Here is a 21881-nt window from a genome sequence, read left to right on the forward strand (position 1 = left end):
TGTCCTCCAGACTATACAGATTGAGTTCATGAAGTCTTTCCTGATACGTTTTATGCTTAAGACCTTCCACCATTCTTGTAGCTCCTCACTGGACCCATTCAATTTTGTCAATCTCTTTTTGTAGGTGATGTCTCCAGAACTGAACACAGTATTCCAAATGTGGTCTCACCAGCACTCTATATAGCGGGATACCACTTTATAAGGCCTTGGTAAGGCCACACATTTCCAATCCTGCATTCAGGTTTGGTCTCCACAGTGCAAAAAAGGATGTAGAGACTCTAGAAAGAGTGCAGAGAAGAGCGACAAAGATGATTACTTTGCACAGATGGACTTAGATAAATATTAGCGAAGACAATAGGACAGGGACGGTTGGCACAGTGGTGCGCTTATGCACGCCCCTTACCGACCTCTTAGAAAGGGGGAGAGGTCAATTGTGGATAGTCTAAGGTTAAAGGTTTTGGGGTTAGGAGTAGAAACGGCAGAATCAGGTAGTGCATTCCAGGCGTTGATTACTCTGTTGCTGAAGTCGTATTTTTGGCAGTCAAGTTTGGAGCGATTGACATTTAGTTTAAATTGATTTCGTGGTCGTGTGTTGTTGCGGTTGAAGGTGAAGTAGTCGTTAACAGGTAGGACATTTTGTTATATGATTTTATGAACTATAATTAAGTCGGAACGGAGACGACGGAGTTGTAAATTGTCTAAACCAAGAATTTCCAAGTCTGGTGGAGTAAGGTATTTTGTGCCGACGCACACACCTGCCCGCCAGTCAGCTGGAGCTGTGTATGCAGCTGCATTTTCGCAATCGGGATGCAACCCGCTACAGGTGGGGGGGCAGGGGTGGGGGGGCAATACTTAGATCGTGTTTTAGGCGACGTAGTTCTAAGCTTTCTAGACCTAGGATTGATAGTCTGCTTTCGTAGGGTATTCTGTTTCGAACGGAGGAGTGAAGGGCTCTTCTGGTGAAGTATCTTTGGACATTTTCAAGGGTGTTGATGTCCGAGATGTGGTATGGGTTCCAGACAGATGAACTGTATTCAAGGATGGGTCTGGCAAAAGAATTCTTTATTAGAATAGAATAGAATTCTTTATTGGCCAAATGTGATTGGACACACAAGGAATTTGCCTTTGGTGAATATGCTCTCAGTCTACATAAAAAGAAAATATACATTTGTCAAGAATCATGAGGTACAACACTTAATGATTGTCATAGGAATCAAATACGCAATGAGGCAACAATCCATATTAATAAAAATCTTAAGGATGCAAGCAACAAATTACAGTCATATAGTCATAAGTGGGAGGAGATGAGTGATAGGAATGATGAGAAAAAACTAGTAGCAATAGTAGTGCAGACTTAGTGAATAGTTTGACAGTGTTAGGGAATGATTTGTTTAGCAGAGTGATGGCGTTCAGGGAAAAAAACCCTCTTCTTATGTCTAGTTGTCTTGGTGTGCAGTGCTCTGTAGTGACGTTTTGAGGGTAGGAGTTTATTTATTTATTCATTTTGTCCAATACACAATGAGGGTTTTAGTGGGTCTATATCTATATACACATAGTAAAATACATGATGAAGGTTGTAGAGGAGATACTCATAGTAAAATATATCTAAGAAATAATAGAAAAGAAGATATAGTAATAGAACATATCAATGAAAGAATAGAAGAAGAGATATAGGAATAGAAGAAAGGTATAGGAGATACAGGAGAGCAATAGGACAGGGGACGGAAGGCACTCTAGTGCACTTGTACTCGCCCCTTACTGACCTCTTAGGAATCTGGATAGGTCAACCATAGATAATCTAAGGATAAATTATTGGGGGTTTGGGGATGACACTACGGAGTCCGGTAATGAGTTCCATGCTTCAACAACTCGGTTACTGAAGTTATATTTTTTACAGTCAAGTTGGAGCGGTTAATGTTAAGTTTAAATCTGTTGTGTGCTCTTGTGTTGTTGTGGTTGAAGCTGAAGTAGTCGCCGACAGGCAGGACGTTGCAGCATATGATCTTGTGGGCAATACCTAGATCTTGTTTAAGGCGTCTTAGTTCTAAACTTTCTAGGCCCAGGATTGAAAGTCTAGTCTCGTGGGGTATTCTATTTTGAGTGGAGGAGTGAAGGGCTCTTCTGGTGAAGTATCTTTGGACATTTTCAAGGGTGTTAATGTCCGAGATGCGATATGGGTTCCAAACAGATGAGCTGTATTCGAGGATGGGTCTGGCAAAAGTTTTGTACGTTCTGGTAAGTAGTGTGAGATTGCCAGAGCTTGAAACAGTTTATGTCCAGGATGCGAGGGGTCAGTAAATAAGAACATTTTATATTGAGAATAGGGAACAGACTCTGGCTACAAAGAATCTTCCCAAAAATATACACACACATACTCTGTGAAATAAATTTTGCTAAGTTGGCTGACCCAGGAATTGTGCTGACCGCCGCAACCATTTGGAACCATGTTTCAAAATCATCTTTGATTGTGGTGAAATGATAGCCCAAAACTTCTTCCTGCTTCCAATTGCTTATTCTAAAAGGGGAGTCCGAATTGTCATGCCTCTGCATTTGTCCTTTAAACCTTGTGTGTGGGAGGAAGACCCACAACCTTTGATAATTTGTCATATTTCAGAATTGGCTGTTTCTCTCCCCCTTTCTTTCCATTTGCTGGCTGAAGTGTTTTTAGCCTTGCTGAATGGACAAGTTTTAATATCAGTTAGTTAAAACTGACAAGGTTTTAAAAAAAATTATTAAGGGGTTTTTTTTGTTAAAAACAGCCAACAAAAAAAATTACAAAAAAATACATACACCAAAACAAACTAATTGATCTTACAGCTTTTTTGAAGTATTTCTAGATCTAATTTATTTATTTATTGGATTTGTATGCCGCCCCTCTCCGTAGACTCGGGACGGCTAACAACAACGATAAAAACAGCATGTAACAATCCAATCCAATACTAAAATAACTTTAAAAAACCCCTTATTATAAAAACCAAACATACATGCAGACATACCATGCGTAAATTGTAAAGGCCTAGGGGGAAAGAATATCTCAGTTCCCCCATGCCTGACGGCAGAGATGGGTTTTAAGAAGTTTACGAAAGGTGAGGAGGGTGGGGGCAATTCTAATCTCTGGGGGGAGTTGGTTCCAAAGGGCCGGGGCCGCCACAGAGAAGGCTCTTCCCCTGGGTCCCGCCAAATGACATTGTTTAGTTGACAGGACCTGGAGAAGGCCCACTCTGTGGAACCTGACTGGTTGCTGGGATTAATGCAGCAGAAGGCGGTCCCGGAGATAATCTGGTCCGGTGCCATGAAGGGTTTTATAGGTCATAACCAACACTTTGAATTGTGACCGGAAACTGATCGGCAACCAATGCATTAATAAATTCTACTTGGGCAATTCGTTTTTAACCTTCGCTAATATTTACCTAAGTCCATCTGTGCAAAGTTACGTCTCATAAGAAACTTAGGTTAGTTCTTTAAAATTGCGGTGTTTGTTTGCCTTCTTGTAGGCTGAGAAATCGCATTTCACATAGGAGCATACACACACAAACACACAAATACACACACACCCCCTTGCTCTTTACTAAAATAGCAATGCAATAGTCCATGACTTACAACGATTCATTTAGTGACCGTTCAAGGTTACAACAGCACCGACAAAGGGACTTACGACCGTTTTTTAAATAATAAATTTTTTTTAATTTTTTTTAAAAAAAGTATTTTTATTTATTTTCAAATTTTATGTTACAAACAACTATAAAACATGACAAAGTGTCAAAACAATAATTACACAGTTATATAATAAATTGTTTTTGATTCACAAGTCATTGGATTCCTAAGAAATTATAGTTCTATAGGTCCTTATGAAGTATTCCCTTCCTTGTCAGAAATGAATACAGTGTTCCCTCGCTTTTCGCGGGGGATGCGTTCCGAGACCGTCCGCGAAAGTTGAATTTCCGCGATGTAGAGATGCGGAAGTAAATACACTATTTTTGGCTATGAACAGTATCACAAGCCTTTCCTTAACACTTTAAACCCCTAAATTGCAATTTCCCATTCCCTTAGTAACCATTCAGATTATTACTCACCATGTTTATTTATTAAAGTTTATTAAAAAAAATATTTATTAAAGGCAGACGAAAGTTTGGTGATGACATATGATGTCATCGGGTGAGAAAAACCGTGGTATACGGGAAAAACCCGCAAAGTATTTTTAATTGATATTTTTGAAAAACCGTGGTATAGACTTTCCACGAAGTTCGAACCGGCGAAAATCGAGGGAACACTGTATTCATATATTTCTGCAAACATACAAAATATAACGTACACTTGAACTGTAGTCCTACCTTTTGAAGCAAACATATTATTTTTCCTTCCTTCATCATCTGCTCTTTAAGTTATTTGGAGTATCCCCAAGGAACTTTTTAACCTTTCTTTTAAATACCATTCTGTCAGAGTGAATGGACGTATCACTATGTCCAACTCTCTCTGTGTAAAGCAGTGTTTTTCAACCAGTGTGCCGCGGCACACTAGTGTGCCGTGAGACATGGTCAGGTGTGCCGCGAAGCTCAGAGAGAGAAAGAAAGCAAGAGAGAAAGAAAGCAAGAGAGAGAGAGAAAGAAAGCAAGAGAGAGAGAAAGAGAACAAGAGAAAGAAAGCAAGAGAGAGAGAGAGAGAAAGAGAGGGAGTGAAGGATAGAGAGAGAAAGAAAGACATAGAGGGAGGTAGGGAGGGAGAGAGAAAGAGAGCAAAAAAGAGAGGAAGGAAGGAAGAGAAAGAAAGAGGGATGGAGAGAGAAAGAAGGAAGGGAGAGAAAGAGGGAGGGAGAGAGAAATAGAGCGAAAGGGAGGAAGAGAGAGAGAAAAAAAATTTGTCCAAACTTTTTTTAGCCCCCACCCTCCCCCCGCTCAATGTGCCCCAAGGTTTCGTAAATATAAAAAATGTGCCGCAGCTCAAAAAAGGTTGAAAATCACTGGTGTAAAGTATATATTCAGAAAACGCCTCACTTTCTAAAGAATGGGGCTGTGAACTAGCTTTTGGAATTTTCTGCTTCTAAGTGTTCTACACAAAAGAGTCGTTTCATTTGGCCTTCCACCATGCCCACCGTAGACATTTTTTGCTAACTAACAATAGAATATGCAGTAGTTTAGGTTTACTTGAGAAATCATCATGTCCACAATAAAATAAACATTATTTAGAAGAAATATTATTTTCTTTTGGCCAAATCTTTTAAATAATTTCTTCTATTTGTTGCCAGAATTTTATAACATGAACATTCTCATAATCCATGGTATAGAGAGCCGGGGTGGCGCAGCAGGTAGAGTGCTATACTGAAGGCCACTGAAGCTGACTGTAGATCTGTAGGTCAGCGGTTCAAATCTCAGCACCCGCTCAAGGTTGACTCAGCCTTCCATCCTTCCGAGGTGGGTAAAATGAGGACCTGGATTGTGAGGGCAATACACTCGCTCTGTTAAAAAATGCTATTGCTAACATGTTGTAAGCCGCCCTGAGTCTAAGGAGAAGGGCGGCATAAAAATTGAATAAATAAATAAATAAAATATAGAATCAACAAGATAACAACAATCAACAAGAATCAACAAGAGCGGCATAAAAATTGAATGGATGGATGGATGGATGGATGGATGGATGGATGGATGGATGGATGGATGGATGGATGGATGGATGGATGGATGGATCGATCAATCAACCAACCAACCAACCAATCAATCAATCAATCAGTGTGGGGTTTGATTTTTTTATAATAATAACACATACACACTACATAAAGAAGAGGGCTCAGTGATCTGTGCTCCCACCACCCAGCAACATTCAAACCCCTCCACCAAAATGAAAGTGTACTTTATAATGTTTTAAACTAAGAACAATGCAATATTTGCATATTACGACTGTGTTTCACACTTAATTACCATTGTAGCAACCCCATGGTCAAAACTTTGACTGGCGAAGTCAATGAGAAACACCAGGTTCATAAAACAAGCAGGTTGCTGAAATTCTCAACTGCGGTGATTTGCTTAACGACGGTGGTGAGAATAGTTGTAAAACAGGACAAAGGCCACTTCGCGAATGTCTCATAGAAACATAGAAGATTGACGGCAGAAAAAGACCTCATGGTCCGTCTAGTCTGCCCTTATAATATTTCCTGTATTTTATCTTAGGATGGATATACAGTAAGTCTACGGAGAGGGGCGGCATACAAATCCAATGAATGAATGAATGAATGAATGAATGAATGAATGAATGAATGAATGAATGAATGAATGAATGAATGAATGAATGAATGAATGAATGTTTATCCCAGGCATGTTTAAATTCAGTTCCTGTGGATTTACCAACCACGTCTGCTGGAAGTATGTTCCAAGCATCTACTACTCTTTCGGTAAAATAGTATTTTCTCATGTTGCTTCTGATCTTTCCCCCAACTATCCTCAGATTGTGTCCCCTTGTTCTTGTGTTCACTTTCCTATTAAAAACACTTCCCTCCTGAACCTTATTTAACCCTTTAGCATATTTAAATGTTTCAATGATGTCCCCCCTTTCCCTTCCGTCCTCCAGACTATACAGATTGAGTTCATTAAGTCTTTCCTGATAGGTTTTATGCTTAAGACCTTCCACCATTTTTGTAGCCCATCTTTGTACCCATTCAATTTGATCAATATCTTTTTGTAGATGAGGTCTCCAGAACTGAGCACAATATTCCAAATGGGGTCTCACCAGCGCTCTATACAGCGGGATCACAATCTCCCTCTTCCTGCTTGTTATACTTCTAACTATGCAGCCAAGCATTCTACTCTGTTTACCTACCACCTGACCACACTGTTCACCCATTTTGATACTGTCAGAAATCACTACCTCTAAATCCTTCTCTTCTGAATTTTTTTTGCTAACACAGAACTGCCAATACAATACTCAGATTGAGGATTCCTTTTCCCCAAGTGCATTATTTTATATTTGGAAACATTAAACTGCAGTTTCCATTGCTTTGACCACTTATCTAGTAAAGCTAAATCATTTGCCGTATTACAGATGCCTCCAGGAATATCAACTCTATTGCCTACTTTAGAGTCATCAGCAAATAGGCAAACCTTCCCTACCAAACCTATGTCACTCATATTTCCTGTTTGCCAATGTTGTAATAGAAGAAGCATTCCAATCTAGGATAGGAGGCAATTTTTAAAAAATTTTAAATGTTAAATTATTTTTTTTAAAAAAATCAGAAATTTCACAGTGCCTTTTCCAACTAACCAACAGGTTGTACACAGTTGAATACAGTTCAGCTCCAAATTGCCATTGCTAAGTGAGACTGTTGTTAAGAAGTAAATTCTACCCCGTTTTATGACCGTCATAACTATGAGCCATTTGTTGAGCGCCTGAATTTTGATCACATGACGACCTTATGCACTGGTCGTAAGTGTGAAAAAATGGTACCAGGAGATGCCGCAAAGATCACAATGTATGAAAAAATTGGTGATAAGTCACTTTTTTTCTTCAATGACCGTTATCACTTTGGTCACTAGGCTGAATAGGTTGTAAGTCTAATGCTATCTGTATTTATTTATTTATTTTTATTTTTATTTGTTTGTTTTGTCAAGTACATATTGGAGGTACGTAAAGATATAGTAATATATTCATGATACTAGTAAAAAAAAAAAAAAAATGTTAGGACAGGGGACGGAAGGCATGCTGGTACACTTATGCACGCCCCTTACTGACCTCTTAGGAATCGGGAGAGGTCAACAGTGGAGAGTCTACGGGTAAAGTTTTAGGGGTTAGGTGATGATACTACAGAGTCTGGTAGTGAGTTTCATGCATCAACTATTCAGTTAGTAAAGTCGTATTTCCTGCAGTCGAGTTTGGAATAGTTTACTTTTAAGTTTGAATCTGTTGTGTGCTCATGTGTTGTTGTGGTTGAAGCTGAAGTAGTCATTGACAGGAAGGATGTTGTAGCAGATGATTTTATAGGCTATGCTTAGGTCGTGTTTAAGGCGACGTAGTTCTAAGCTTTCTAAACCTAGGATTGTAAGTCTAGTTGCGTAGGGTATTCTGTTGCAAGTGGAGTGAAGGAGTGGAGGGCTCTTCTAGCAAAGTATCTCACGATGCTTTCTAGAATGTTTATGTCCAAAATGTGGTGTGGGTTCCAGGCAGATGAGCTATATTCAAGGATTGGTCTGGCAAAGGTTTTGTATGCTCTGGTTAGTAGGATAAGATTGCCGGAGCAGAAGCTACGCAACACAGGATTAAGATAACAACTCTTGAAGTCTTTTTGGCGATGTTGTTGCAGTGGGCTTTGGCACTTAGGTCATTTGATATGAGTATTCCAAGGTCTTTTACAGAGTGAAAAACTTTCATTTAAAAATTTCTGACGATGTGAATTGCAGTTTCCAGGAAGGCATGGTTATGAAGATTCTTCATAAAATCTATCCCGTCTGCTTTCTTGCTGAGTAGTAGTTAATCCTGGGTCACTCCGGGCATGGAGTTTTGTAACTCTCTGAAGTGGGGCGTGAGCTGGTTTTAGTTCCTGGTTTGTGTGTGTGTGTGTTAGGCTGAAGTTCTGCTGGTGGAGTAGAATTATGCCCTTAAAAGTTGGCATAAAAATGGATTTTTTTTTCTCCCAAAACAAAGGTCTCTGCCAAATAAAAATCCCTCCTCCTTCTCATCTTATCTGTTTTGAGTCACACCAACTATTTGCACAGCCGTGGTGCAGGAAAAAAAAACCTTGTTTGTATATGATTCATTCTTCTTCTTCTTTTTTTCCCCTTTCTCCTTCCCCTTTTACCAAATTGGATTTTATTTTTTCTCATTCCTGGCTGGGTGGGGAGAAAATAAATTCGAAAATGTCGGTGAGCTTGCCTCCTTCAAACAGCCACAGTTGTTGTTGTTGTTTTAAAAAAACCTGATCTGTTATAAATGGATTTCCCAATTATTTTTGCAAAGTGCTGCGGCAAACTTTCTCGGAAGGGTGGATGGGTTTGAGTAGGAGTTGGTCCTTTCTGGTCCCACCTCCTCCTCCTCCTGCCTCCTTGGGCACCCTTAGCAATCTTCGGCCCGTGGAATTTAAATCACCAAAGCTCATTGACCAATAAAGCGATATGCATCCCTGTATAATAACGCTGGCCAGACCTCGTGACTGGCGGAAGAAAAGCTATTCTGCCAAAGGTAGAAGTAGACCTAACCTGCTTTGCTGGAACTGCGCAGGTGAGTGGAAAATTTCCAATGTCCGCTTCATGAAATTGCTAAGGTTAAATGCATGGGTTCTTCTGGTCTGTTCTAATATGTTATTTTGGGGGGGATTAGGAGGGAGAGAGAGAGGAAAAAAAGAATTTGAGGATAAGGTAAAGTGAAAAAGGAGGAGAAATCTCCAGCCACTTCAACGCGAGTGTACAGGGTTCAGTAACACTTCAAAAATGCAATGGGAATTTTTAAGAAAAATTCAATCAGACTTAATGTCAAGTTGGCGTTCTTCGAAATCCAGCAAAGCAAAACAGGGCTTAATTGGCTTTTTTTGTGTTTCTCCTTAGAAACATAGAAACATAGAAGTCTGACGGCAGAAAAAGACCTCCTGGTCCACCTAGTCTGCCCTTATACTATTTTCTGTATTTTATCTTACGATGGATATATGTTTATCCCAGGCATGTTTAAATTCAGTTACTGTGGATTTATCTACTACGTCTGCTGGAAGTTTGTTCCAAGGATCTACTACTCTTTCAGTAAAATAATATTTTCTCACGTTGCTTTTGATCCTTCTCCCAACTAACTTCAGATTGTGTCCCCTTGTCCTTGTGTTCACTTTCCTATTAAAAACACTTCCCTCCTGGACCTTATTTAACCCTTTAATATATTTAAATGTTTCGATCATATCCCCCTTTTTCCTTCTGTCCTCCAGACTATTCATCTTACGGACTAGTTTGTTTTTTTTCAGGCCGATCTGATGGAATTATTGGTCCTAAAAATCAGAAATAATAAAAGTGTTATTACGTTTTGGGGGGCTTGGGGGGGGACTGAAGGAGGCTAACTTGTTCCTTTGATGCCGAACGACGGTGAAAACAGAGTTGCTGGGTTGTATAAAAATAAGATTGTTGAGGTTTTCTTACCGCACTGACCGAGTGTGCTGGGCGTTACTTTTAAAGGAACTTTCAATGTTTCAAAAGGGACTTTCACCATAGCAAAAAAATAAAAAATCTCAGCTTCGCGTCAAGAAAAACTCGCTCCGGTGTGGTTGATTTAAGAACCCCCAGTTGCTTCAATTATTTTTATGTGTGTGTAAAGGTTTCATTTTTAAACCCCTTCCTTATATGAATATAAAAGAAAACCAACCAGCATTTTCAGTTCTTAAGGAAGCTCTTAGATTCTAAAGAGGAAGAGTTTTGGCTTCTTGTTTGAAATAAGTCTCCATATAGTTTCATAATTTAATGGAACATTTTCACTTTTCTGATATGAAAATAGTTGTGATTTGAGTTCTCTTAGCAAGGGAAAAGAGCACACAGGTCCTGAAATAGCTCGATGTTTCATTAATTCACACGCCGTTCCTCTGAAAAGATTAACAGGTAGGCTACGATCTGCCTGGATATTTTAAGGATGTTGCCTTATGCTACAGAAAAACATTGAGTTTTCAAGGACTTAGGTCTCTAGATCTGTGCTTGATTTCATTGATCAGGTCCAGTCAAAGACCAGATTTCAAAATTGGCATTTCACTTCTGTCCATTCAGAAAATGGATGAAGCCTTAACTTTTCTTATTTAGAAAAAAGCATGTTTTCCCCAACTTTAAAATTAGAGGTGATTTATCCTCATATCGGATGGACCCCATTAAATATATGCATATTCTTGAAAGGATTTTTTGCATGGTTAAAAGATTTTACCATATGAGAGAGAGGGAGAGAGACAGGGAGGGAGGGAGAAAGGGAGAGGGAGAGAGAGAAGGGGAGAGAGGTGGAGAGAGAGACAGAAAGTGAGGTAGAGGGAGAGAGAGGGAAAGAGAGACGGAAAGGGAGGGAGAGGCAGGGAGAGGCATAGAGAGAGAAGGGGGGAGAGAGAGGGAGAGAGAGAGGTAGAAAGGGTGAGTGAGAGAGCAGGGAGAGAGGGAGAGAGGGAGAGGAGGAGAGAGAGGTGGAGAGAGAGTGGGGGAGAGAGACGGAAAGGGAGGGAGAGGAAGAGAGAGGTATAGAGAGAGAAGGGGGGGAGAGAGAGGGAGAGAGAGAGGTAGAAAGGGTGAGTGAGAGAGGGGGGTAGAGAGGGAGAAAGGAGAGGGGGAGAGAGAGTGGGGGAGAGAGACGGAAAGGGAGGGAGAGGAAGAGAGAGGCATAAAGAGATGGGGAGAAGGGGAGAGAGAGGGACAGAGGATGGAAGAGAGATACAGAGACAGAGGGAGGGAGAGGGAGATAGAGGGAGTGTGGAAGAGAGGGAAAGGGAGGGAGAGGGGGAGAGAGGGTGGGAGAAAGAGATGGAGAGAGAGGGACCAAGAGGGAGGGAAACACGGGGAGAGAGGGAGGGAGAGGGGGAGGGAGAGGGGGAGGGAGAGAGGGAGAGAGAGAAGGAGGGAGAGAGAAGAGGAGGGAGGGAAGGGGGACAGGGAGAGAGACAGAGAGAAGGAGAAAGAAGAGAGGGAGAGGGGGGAGAGAGGGAGAGAGAGGGTAGAAGAAAGGGAGGGAGAGGGGGAGAGGGAGAGAGGGAGGGAGAGAGATCTCAACATATGACCAAAACTCAGCCCAAAACTTCTGCTGCTAAGAGAGACAGTTAAATAAATTTTGAATCACTGCAATTTATTAAATTAATAACAGGGCTGTTCAGCGAATCCCTCTTCCCCGTTGGCTTTGTCCATCAGAAGGTCACAAAAAAGGGGACCGTATTACACCCCCACTCCCGGAATACTGCAATGATCTTAAATAGAAACCAATTGCTTAGCGTCCGAAATTTTGGTTGCGTGACCATGGAGCTGCTTCGACGGTCGTAAAGCGTGATAACCAGTCCTAAATCCCCTCCCTGTTTCTAGCATCGTAATTTCAAACTTCGGCCTACTCAGAGGCACCGTTGTTTGTCGAGGGCCTAGCTGCACGAACCTTGGGCGAAGCTAATTGGCAGGGCAAAGTCTCTAACTCAAGCAATGGCTTCGGCCTGACATTGAAATGTCTGAAGCTAATGTCGATCCCCAGAGCCGAAAATGTTTGTTTCAGCATTTCAGCCAGAGGGTTCAAAGGTTTGTAAAGTTAGAGGTCAGGGAACCGGATTGGCACACACTCTTCGGCTCAGTTTTGCCGATTTGGTAACAATTTCCACAGCTGTAATTATAAGTTTCACTCCAGCGGTCGATCCGATTTCCCTTCTGTGCAGAGGCCGATTGGGAGCCTGATCTCCGGACGCTAAATTAATGAATAACTCAAGAATACTTGACTTTTGAGCACAAGGTGAAAAAGAACCCGTGTGTGTGTGTGTGTGTGTGTGTGTGTGTGTGTGTGTAGGCCAGGGTGACTGAACGCATGTGAGTTTGCAAGACAGAAAGGAGGAAGTTGAACGTAGCAAAACGCTGACATTTTAGGCCTTGCTCATTTTTAGGCTGCCTTTTTTTAATCCGTAAGAAGTACTGATGGAGTTTCTATGGGGGGCCTCAGTCATCCAGGTTGTGCTTCTCCTAAATATCCTTTTTTTCTTGGTCTTTCTTTTGAAAACATTTCATTTCTCATCTGAAAAGTTTCTTCATCTCTGACTGAATGGTGGAGTCGGGAGTCGAAGTCCACCATCTTAAAGTTCCTGAGGTTGTCTGAGGGAATTGTGGGAGTTGAAGTTCATCCATCTTAAGTTCCTCAGGTTGGCTGAGGGAATTCTGGGAATTGAAGTTCATCCATCTTAAAGTTCCTCAGGATGTCTGAGGGAATTCTGGGAGTTGAAGTTCATCCATCTTAAAGTTCCTGAGGTTGGCTGAGGGAATTCTGGGAGTTGAATTTCATCCATCTTAAAGTTCCTGAGGTTGTCTGAGGGAATTCTGGGAGTTGAAGTCCACCCATCTTAAAGTTCCTCAGGTTGGCTGAGGGAATTCTGTGAATTGAAGTTCATCCATCTTAAAGTTCCTGAGGTTCGCTGAGGGAATTCTGGGAGTTGAAGTCCACCCATCTTAAAGTTCCTCAGGTTGTCTGAGGGAATTCTGGGAGTTGAAGTCCACCCATCTTAAAGTTCCTGAGGTTGGCTGAGGGAATTCTGGGAGCTGAAGTCCACCCATCTTAAAATTCCTGAGCTTGGCTGGGGGAATTCTGGGAGTGAGATTTTGGTGATTTTTTGCTTCCTGTGCATGCGCAGAAGCAAAAAATCACCAAAATCTCACACGGGCGTGCATCCCCTCAGAACATCTCAGCAAGTTTTTGCTTCCTGTGCATGCACTGAAGCAAAACCACGCTGGGGATGCTTGAGAATTAAAGACAGCCAAAGCTGTGTTCGCAGCGCACCGGTAACGGTAACTCCAATGCGCCCCTTGAACTGGTCCCTGGTGCACTAACAGTTGAGGATCTCCTGCTCTAGAAATTTTTGTGGCCATGCACCATGGCCACGGACAGCCAAGATTTAACTTTAGATTGAAATCATAACATTTCTTCACACCTTTGCAGATCTTCTGTGATGACATCCTGCCCCCGGTGGGGTCCACGGACCATAGATGGAGCACCACCATTCTAGAATACATTCTACATTCTAGCTTGTGGCAGGCCGAACTCTCCAACTCAAATGGTGGCTTCGGCCTGACAATGGGCTCCTGGGCTCCGTTTTCAGCTGTGACAGCCTCCTGCAACCCTCTGCCAGTGAAAATGGAATTCATGAGCAAGCTCTGTTTTTGCTAGCAGAGGCACCACGGGCCAGTACTCCACTAGGGCAGCCTCGTGGGCCAGATCTAAGCACCCCATGGTCCAGATTCGGCCTGCAGGCCTGTGTTTGACACCCTTGGTCTACAAGTACCTGTACAGGATTCTTAAATTGGTTGCAGGTCTGCCTTTTTGTTATCACATCTTGTTTCTTTGAAACATGACCGGTGACATTTCTTTTAATTGGTAGCATCTGCATGGTAGCATCTAAAGCCCAACATGGCCTCGGACCAGATTACTTCGGGACCGCCTTCTGCCTCATGAATCCCAGTGACCAATCAGGTCCCACAGAATCGGCCTTCTCCAGGTCCCATCAACTAGACAATGTCGCTTGGTGGGGCCTAGGGGAAGAGCCTTCTCTGTGGTGGCCCCAGCCCTCTGGAATCAGCTCCCCCTGGAAATTCACACTGCCCCCACCCTCCTCACCTTCCATAAGAGTCTTAAGATTCATTGATGCTGCCAAGCTAGGGGCCATTAGATTCTTTCCCCCTGGCCAATGAATGTGTTGAGGGAATGCTGAGCGAATGGAATGATTGGATTTTTTAATGGCGTTTTGTTTATTATATGTTGTAAGCCGCCCCGAGTCCTCGGAAAGGGGTGGCATAAAAGTCCAATTAATTAATAAATTAATTAATAAATCTGATTGATGGAATTCCTTCTGTTTTCTTTATCCAGGGATCTCCAGACTTTGATGATTAGGCCATAATGACAGCTGAAGACTCCACAGCAAGGATGGATAATGATTCCTCGAGCATGCAGACCAATAAAATTCCCGAAGGGCTCTCGGGAGTGCCAAACGAGGCCGCACTACTGCAATTGTTAGATCGCACTGGTTACACCATGATTCAGGAGAACGGGCAACGAAAGTATGGCGGTCCGCCTCCTGGCTGGGATGGCTTACACCCTCCTCGGGGTTGCGAGGTCTTTGTGGGCAAAATTCCTCGGGATGTCTATGAGGACGAGCTGGTCCCTGTGTTTGAGACCGCAGGTCGGATCTATGAAATGCGGCTGATGATGGACTTTGACGGTAAGAACCGTGGCTACGCCTTTGTGATGTACACCCAGAAATACGAAGCCAAGCGTGCGGTTAAAGAACTCAACAACTACGAGATCCGTCCGGGGAGACTCTTAGGGGTGTGTTGCAGCGTGGACAACTGCCGGCTCTTCATCGGGGGGATTCCCAAGACTAAGAAGCGAGAGGAGATTTTGGAAGAGATCTCCAAGGTGACAGAAGGCGTGTTGGACGTCATTGTCTACGCCAGCGCCGCCGATAAGATGAAGAACCGAGGCTTCGCTTTCGTGGAGTACGAAAGCCACCGAGCTGCTGCTATGGCCCGAAGGAAGCTTATGCCTGGCCGAATCCAGCTGTGGGGACACCAGATCGCCGTCGATTGGGCCGAGCCGGAGATCGATGTGGACGAAGACGTCATGGAGACGGTGAAAATCTTGTATGTCAGGAATTTGATGATTGAGACCTCAGAGGAGACCATTAAAAAGGTCTTTGGTCAGTTTAATCCCGGCAGCATAGAACGGGTGAAGAAAATCCGAGATTACGCTTTTGTGCACTTTATCAGCCGGGAAGACGCAGTTCATGCCATGAATAACCTCAACGGTACTGAACTGGAAGGATCGTGCCTGGAGGTCACCTTAGCCAAACCGGTAGATAAAGAGCAGTATACCCGCTACCAGAAAGCCGCCAAGGGAGGAGGTGGAGGAGCAACTGCAGCCGAGGTGACTCAACAACCGAACTATGTTTATTCTTGCGATCCTTACACTCTTGCCTACTACGGGTATCCGTACAATGCCCTGATTGGTCCAAATCGAGAATATTTTGTGAAAGGTGAGTGTATAAATTTTGGCGCGGTCCCGGGAGGGATTATGCCCCTGGATGTAGCTGACTTTGTGTAGGGTTGGAAGTTGAGAAGAGTTGGGACTTTGAATAGGAAGCAGTTGTGTTTGGTGGGGGGAAATTTCTAGGTGGGGAAAAACAGCATAGAATAGAAATAATAGAAATAAATAATAGAAATAATAGAAACACAGTGATACCTCTACTTACGAACTTAATTCATTCTGTGACCAGGTTCTTAAGTAGAAGCAATTCTACTTCGTAAGAAGAAGCAATTTTTCCCATAGGAATCAATGTAAAAGCAAATAATGCGTGCAGTTGGGGAAACCACAGGGAGGGTGAAGGCCCTGTTTCCTCCCAGGAGATTCCTAGAAAGACCCCACAGAGGCTTCTCCCTGCCTTTTCTGGCCCTGTTTCCTCCCAGGAGATTCCTAGAGAGGCCCCACGGAGGCTTCTCCCTTCCTTTTCCGGCCCTGTTTCCTCCCAGGGATTCCTAGAGAGGCCCCACGGAGGCTTCTCCCTGCCTTTTCTGGCCCTGTTTCCTCCCAGGAGATTCCTAGAGAGGCCCCACGGAGGCTTCTCCCTGCCTTTTCCGGCCCTGTTTCCTCCCAGCTCCAGCCGTAGCCCAGTTCTGACTGAAAGGCAAACAAGCAACAGGAATGAAGAGAGAGAGAGAGAAAGACAGAAAGAGAAAGGAAAAAAGACAGAAAGAGAGAAAGAGAGAGAGAAAGACAGAAAGAGAAAGAGAGAAAGACAGAGAGAAAGAGAGAAAAGAGAGAGAACAATAGAAACAGGGAAAGAAAGTGAGAGAAAGAGAGAGAGAGAAAGAGAGAGAGAGAGAAAGAGAAAGACAGAGAGAGAGAGAGAAAGAGAGAAAAAGAGACAGAGAAAGAGAGAGGGAGAAAAAGAAAGAAAGAGAAAGGGGGGAATTATAACAAGCAGGCTTCTCCCTTCCTGGGATTTAATTATATTGCCTCTGATACTGAATTTGGAGTTAGAGATAGTTCTTGACTTACAATCACTATCTTGTTGCTACCCGGTAGCAACCGGTAGCAAAAATGGAGCTGTGCGTGCCCCAGCAAGTTTTTGCTTCTGCGCATGCACAGGAAGCAAAATATCATGAGAGACAGACGCGCATGCATGTGCGAGTTTTTGGTGATTTATTTTTTTTTGCTTCTGTGCATTTACGGAAACCAAAAAAATCGGTGAAATTTCAAACTCATGCCCCTCCCCTCATAAGATTTTATTTCCTGCGCATGCGCAGAAGCAAAACTATGCTGGGACGCATGAGCAAAACATAAATTTTGCCATCTTTATCCGTTCTGGAAGCAACGCGGTACTGTAGTATCACTGAAAAGCAAATGGGGATCTTTAGTGGATGTTTCTTTTTTTAATCAGAAGCAGGCTTACATTTAATTCTACTATCTGTTAACGAAGTCCATTTTAGAAGACGTTGCAATTTTGTTCTCTGAAAGGAATAGGAAAATATTTATTCACTTGCCAGAAAAACAATCCGAAAACGTATCAGAAAAAACGAGAAGATAATGACTAAGCGACACACAGCAGCTAAATGTTATAGAAATAAGTCAGCTCAAATTTTAAAGAAGAAATTTAATTCCGGCTACGTCGATCCTACCGTATTATGTAGTCTTTCCATTTGTTGGTAAAAAGTCCGTTCAATGGCCATCGAGCAACCTAGGAAAATTTAATCTTATATTTTTTGCTTTTTCGCGCAAACAATATCCAAAGTTCATAAACGGATTCACCGTTTGAGGTCAATGATTTAACAGCCCTTGAATGTCTTTATGTCCCTTATGACACATTTCTGATTTGATTTTATTGTACGTGAACCGATATTTAAAACTTGCCACGAAGTAAAAGCAGAGGAACCAAGGAACAATAAAAGGAAAAAAAAAATAGATGTCAAAGGTCGGGGAGAATTGAACAAGAATTTGAAATTGCATATAGTCGTGATGGTGAACCTATGGCATGCATGCCACAGGTGGGATGTGGTGCCATAACTAAGGGCATAAGGACAGCGTGCCAGTAGCAAAAATTGACCTTCCGCTGTGGGCGGGTGTGGGCGTCCTAATGAAATTTTGCTTCAGCGCATGCACAGGAAGCAAAATCTGGTAAGGGCACGCCCATGCACCTGCGATTTCTGTAATTTTTTGCTTCTGCGCATGCGCAGAGGCAAAACAGATCACCGAAATCTTGTGCATGCACCCTCTCATGGGAGTTTGCTTCATGATCATGCTAAATTTTGCTTACTGGAACGCCGTCCCTCCACCGTCCACCCAGGAACCCATTACTGCTGGAGCCCACTGGCAGCTGCTGCTACCAGTACAAACCAGTAACATTTCCTACCTGCTCCACCTATTTTGTAGACATATACAGTGGTACCTCATGATACGAACCCCTCGTCTTACGAACAACCTGAGATACGAACCTGGGCTTCAGAAATTTTTTGCCTCTTCTTACAAACTTTTTCCTTCTTACAAACCCACCGCCGCTGAGAAGCCCTGCCGCCCGGCTATCGCTGTTTGAAACAGCCGAGGGGCTTCTCAACGTCCTCCTGAACCCGAACGCCAAACCTGAACTTCCGGGTTCAGCATTCGGGAGGCCGCCGAGAAGCCCCCCCGGCTGTTTTAAAAGATGACAGCCAGGCGGCGGGGCTTCCCAGCAGCCAAACCCAGAAGTTCGGCAAAAGTTCGGGTTCAGGAGGACGCTGGGAAGCGCTGGGAAGCGCCGCCGCCCAGCTGTCACCTTTTAAAACAGCCAGGGGGCTTCGCAGCATCCTCCTGAACCCAAATGCCAAACCCAAACTTCCGGGTTTGGTGTTCGGGAGGCCGCCGAGAAGCCCCCCGGCTGTTTTAAAAGGTGACAGCTGGGCGGCGGGGCTTCCCAGCGGCCTCCCGAACCCGAACTTTTGCTGAACTTCCGGGTTCAGCGTTCGGGAGGATGCTGGGAAGCCCCCCGGCTGTTTCAAAAGGTGACAGCCGGGCGGCGGCGTTTTTTTGCAGGGTTTTTTTTCCGTTGCACGGATTAATTGATTTTACATTGTTTCCTATGGGAAACAATGTTTCATCTTACGAACTTTTCATCTTAGGAACCTCCCCCTGGAACCAATTAGGTTCATAAGATGAGGTATTACTGTACAGTAAAGCTTGATCAGACTTAGCAGAAAAACAGATGGCGAAAAAGAAAGGCTTGATGTTTGATATAAGTCATTATATGTTGATCGTCTTCCCAAATTGTTGCACTCATATGACACTGAAAAAGGGGGGTGGAATATGACCCAGTCCGATTCATTCCAGCAATTTTAACACAAATGATCCATTTTGGAAAAACAGATATTCCAATGCAAAAAGTGCCTTGTATTATTATTATTATTATTATTATTATTATTATTATTATTATTATTATTTTTAAAATTTGTATGCCGCCCTTCTCCGTAGACTTGGGGTGGCTCACAGCAGTAATAGAAAACAATGTACAATACAAATCTAATATTTAATATTTAAAAACTAAAATCCCATAATTTAAAAAACATACACACAACATACCATACATAAACTATATAAGCCTGGGAAAGATATCTCACCGCGATTGTACCGCTTTTTGCTGTGTGCAATATTTGCGATAAATTTATTTATTTATTTATTTATTTATTTATTTATTTATTTATTTATTTATTTATTTATTTATTTATTTATTTATTTATTTATTTATTTATTTATTTATTGGATTTGTATGCCGCCAATCTCAGCAAACTCGGAGCAGCTAACAACAGTAATAAAAACAGCATGTAAATCCAATACTAAAACAGCTAAAAAACCCTTATTTCTAAAACCAAACATACATACAAACAAACAAACATACCATGCATAAATTGTAAAGGCCTAGGGGGAAAGAATATCTCAGTTCCCCCATGCCTGACGGCAGAGGTGGGTTTTTAGGAGCTTACGAAAGGCGAGGAGGGTGGGGGCAATTCTAATCTCCGGGGGGAGTTGGTTCCAGAGGGTCGGGGCCGCCACATAGAAGGCTCTTCCCCTGGGCCCCGCCAAACGACATTGTTTTGTTGACGGGACCCGGAGAAATCCCATTAAGTTATCGGCATGGTGAAATATCAGGGGGTCTGTTTAAGCTCTGCGGACATTTCATCGTCCACCTAATGAATCGTCACTAAAAATGCTAATTTATAAAAAAACCTCGATGGACTTTTCTGAATTTTGATTTTTTTAAAAAATTAATTTTTCCACCTTGCTTTCATTAAAGCTTTAGAACTATGCTATTATTTGAAGATTATGGAGCCGGTTTCTGACATTCTAAGGATGAATTTTCAAAATATTTTATTTTTATTTCATTTTTTTAATATCTTGCACCCTTTAAAAGAGTTATTATCTCTCCGAGGATCAGTTTTTAGTAAACTGTTAGCCTGCATGAAAAACTGTAATTGAAGCAAGGGGCTATAAATATGGACCCTATATTTTAGTACACTATTTATAATTTAACAATCTCTTATAGACTGGACACTTCTGTTTGTATCCACCCAAAGAAGAGATCTCCTCATTCAGTAGAGGTAACCCAGCCATGTCGTAATCTGTGATCCAATCTATAATCCGAGCTAAACCACTGACTTTATATGATAGTTGGAGATTTGATTACAGATGTGTCCACTTCAATCTTTTTCCTTTCCTTTTTTCTTTTTGGTCTCGCAAAACGTTAAAACGAAATCCTCATTCTTTTCCTTGACCAAATGAGTAGGTTTATATGTGTATTGCCCGTTGATTTGATGTCTTATTGGACTTGTTTGAAAGAGAAAATGGCTCCTTGATCAAATCGTCATTCTCGCTGACGATATTCGTATTCACCCTAATCAGAACAAGCTCCACCTTTTCGAGTTAGAACAATTAATCCGTGGAACATCTTGCCACCAGAAGTTGTAAATGTTCCAACACTGGACGTTTTTAAGAAGATCCACGGAGAGGGGCGGCATACAAATCCAATAAATAAATAAATAAAAGATGTTGGACAACCATCGTTCTGAAGTAGTGAAGGGTTTCCGGCCTAAGCAGGGGGTTGGACTAGAAGGCCTCTAAGGTCCCTTCCAACTCTGTTGTTTCATTATATTATATTTTCCATCATGAGACAGCTATTTTGCAAATCTGAGGGGAAAAATATGCCTCAGAAAATCCTCAGGCGTTTAATCTGTTGACCAGAGATATTCATTCCTGTTAAATTGCTTTTTTCTCTTCCAATGAATTCCATTGCAATCGTTTGTGCTTCTTAATCATATTAAAATATTAGCAAGAATATAATGAGACCTTAGGGCATGACCAAATCATGTGTGCAAGTGGTCCTTTAAATTTATTGCATCCGCAGCATAGAAAGGTAGATGACCAAACCTTTAATTTTTTTTAAAAAAAAATCTGTGGTAAATTTCGTTTACTTTCCTGAGGTAAAATGTGATAAATGAGGCAGAGGGATTAATTAACATGTCTTCTCTTTTGAACCCGAATGTAAGTTTCCTGTGTACGGGATCATAGCAGATTTAAAATCTGTGATCTAAAATCGACAGCAAGAGTGATGCGGTGGCCAAGAGGCGAAGCTCTCGCCTCAGTCAGGAGGCTGTGGAATTCGATCCTAGGTAGAGATTGATATTTCTCTCTCTGGGCACAATGGGGATATATCTGCTGAACAAAACTCCGCATTGGCAACAGGTATAGCATCCGGCCAGTAAACACTTTTCTAGTTTCATTCAGTTGCTCAGACTCCACCCTGCAAGGGATTACAGGGTCATTAAATGATGATGATGGATGATACTGAAGTGGAATTAACAGCAAAATGCAAAATGCACTACACTTGCTAAGAATTCTTATTTTGAAGGTTCCTTCTAAAGTGAATGACTGTCGACTTATGGTCATTTGCTTAGCGAGCATCCGAAGTTACAATGGCACAGAAGTATCCCCGTGGTCATATGATCAAAATTCAGATGCTTGGCTGTTGACCTGTATTTATGATGGTTGCACAATGAAGGGCCGATCGTCTTACCTCCTACAGATGCGCCCTCTGAGGCTATCGCTAGCACACCCATCAGCACGAGATTTGGGTTCTGTGCATAAGCAGCAAGCAAAATTTTATGTAAAGATGCATGCACGCGCGAGATTTTGCTGATTTTCGCTGATATTTT

General features: G+C 42.3%; 1 protein-coding gene across 17 annotated transcripts in view; it reads left to right on the forward strand.

The window, feature by feature from the left end:
* RBM47 (RNA binding motif protein 47) overlaps positions 1 to 21881 on the forward strand; it is a 107722-nt gene that overhangs the window by 65643 nt on the left and 20198 nt on the right. For 15 of the 17 annotated variants that reach the window (XM_070757059.1, XM_070757064.1, XM_070757058.1 and 12 more), the window contains one exon: positions 14518 to 15682. In XM_070757059.1, coding sequence (XP_070613160.1) covers positions 14548 to 15682 — 1135 coding nt within the window. In that variant the 5' untranslated portion in view covers positions 14518 to 14547. Of the gene's footprint in view, positions 1 to 8459; positions 9199 to 14517; positions 15683 to 21881 lie in introns of those variants that run through there. The other 2 variants (XM_070757066.1, XM_070757057.1) reach the window with 2 other exon arrangements.

The sequence above is a fragment of the Erythrolamprus reginae genome, chromosome 7 (assembly GCF_031021105.1).
Source record: "Erythrolamprus reginae isolate rEryReg1 chromosome 7, rEryReg1.hap1, whole genome shotgun sequence".
NCBI classification, from domain to species: domain Eukaryota; kingdom Metazoa; phylum Chordata; class Lepidosauria; order Squamata; family Dipsadidae; genus Erythrolamprus; species Erythrolamprus reginae.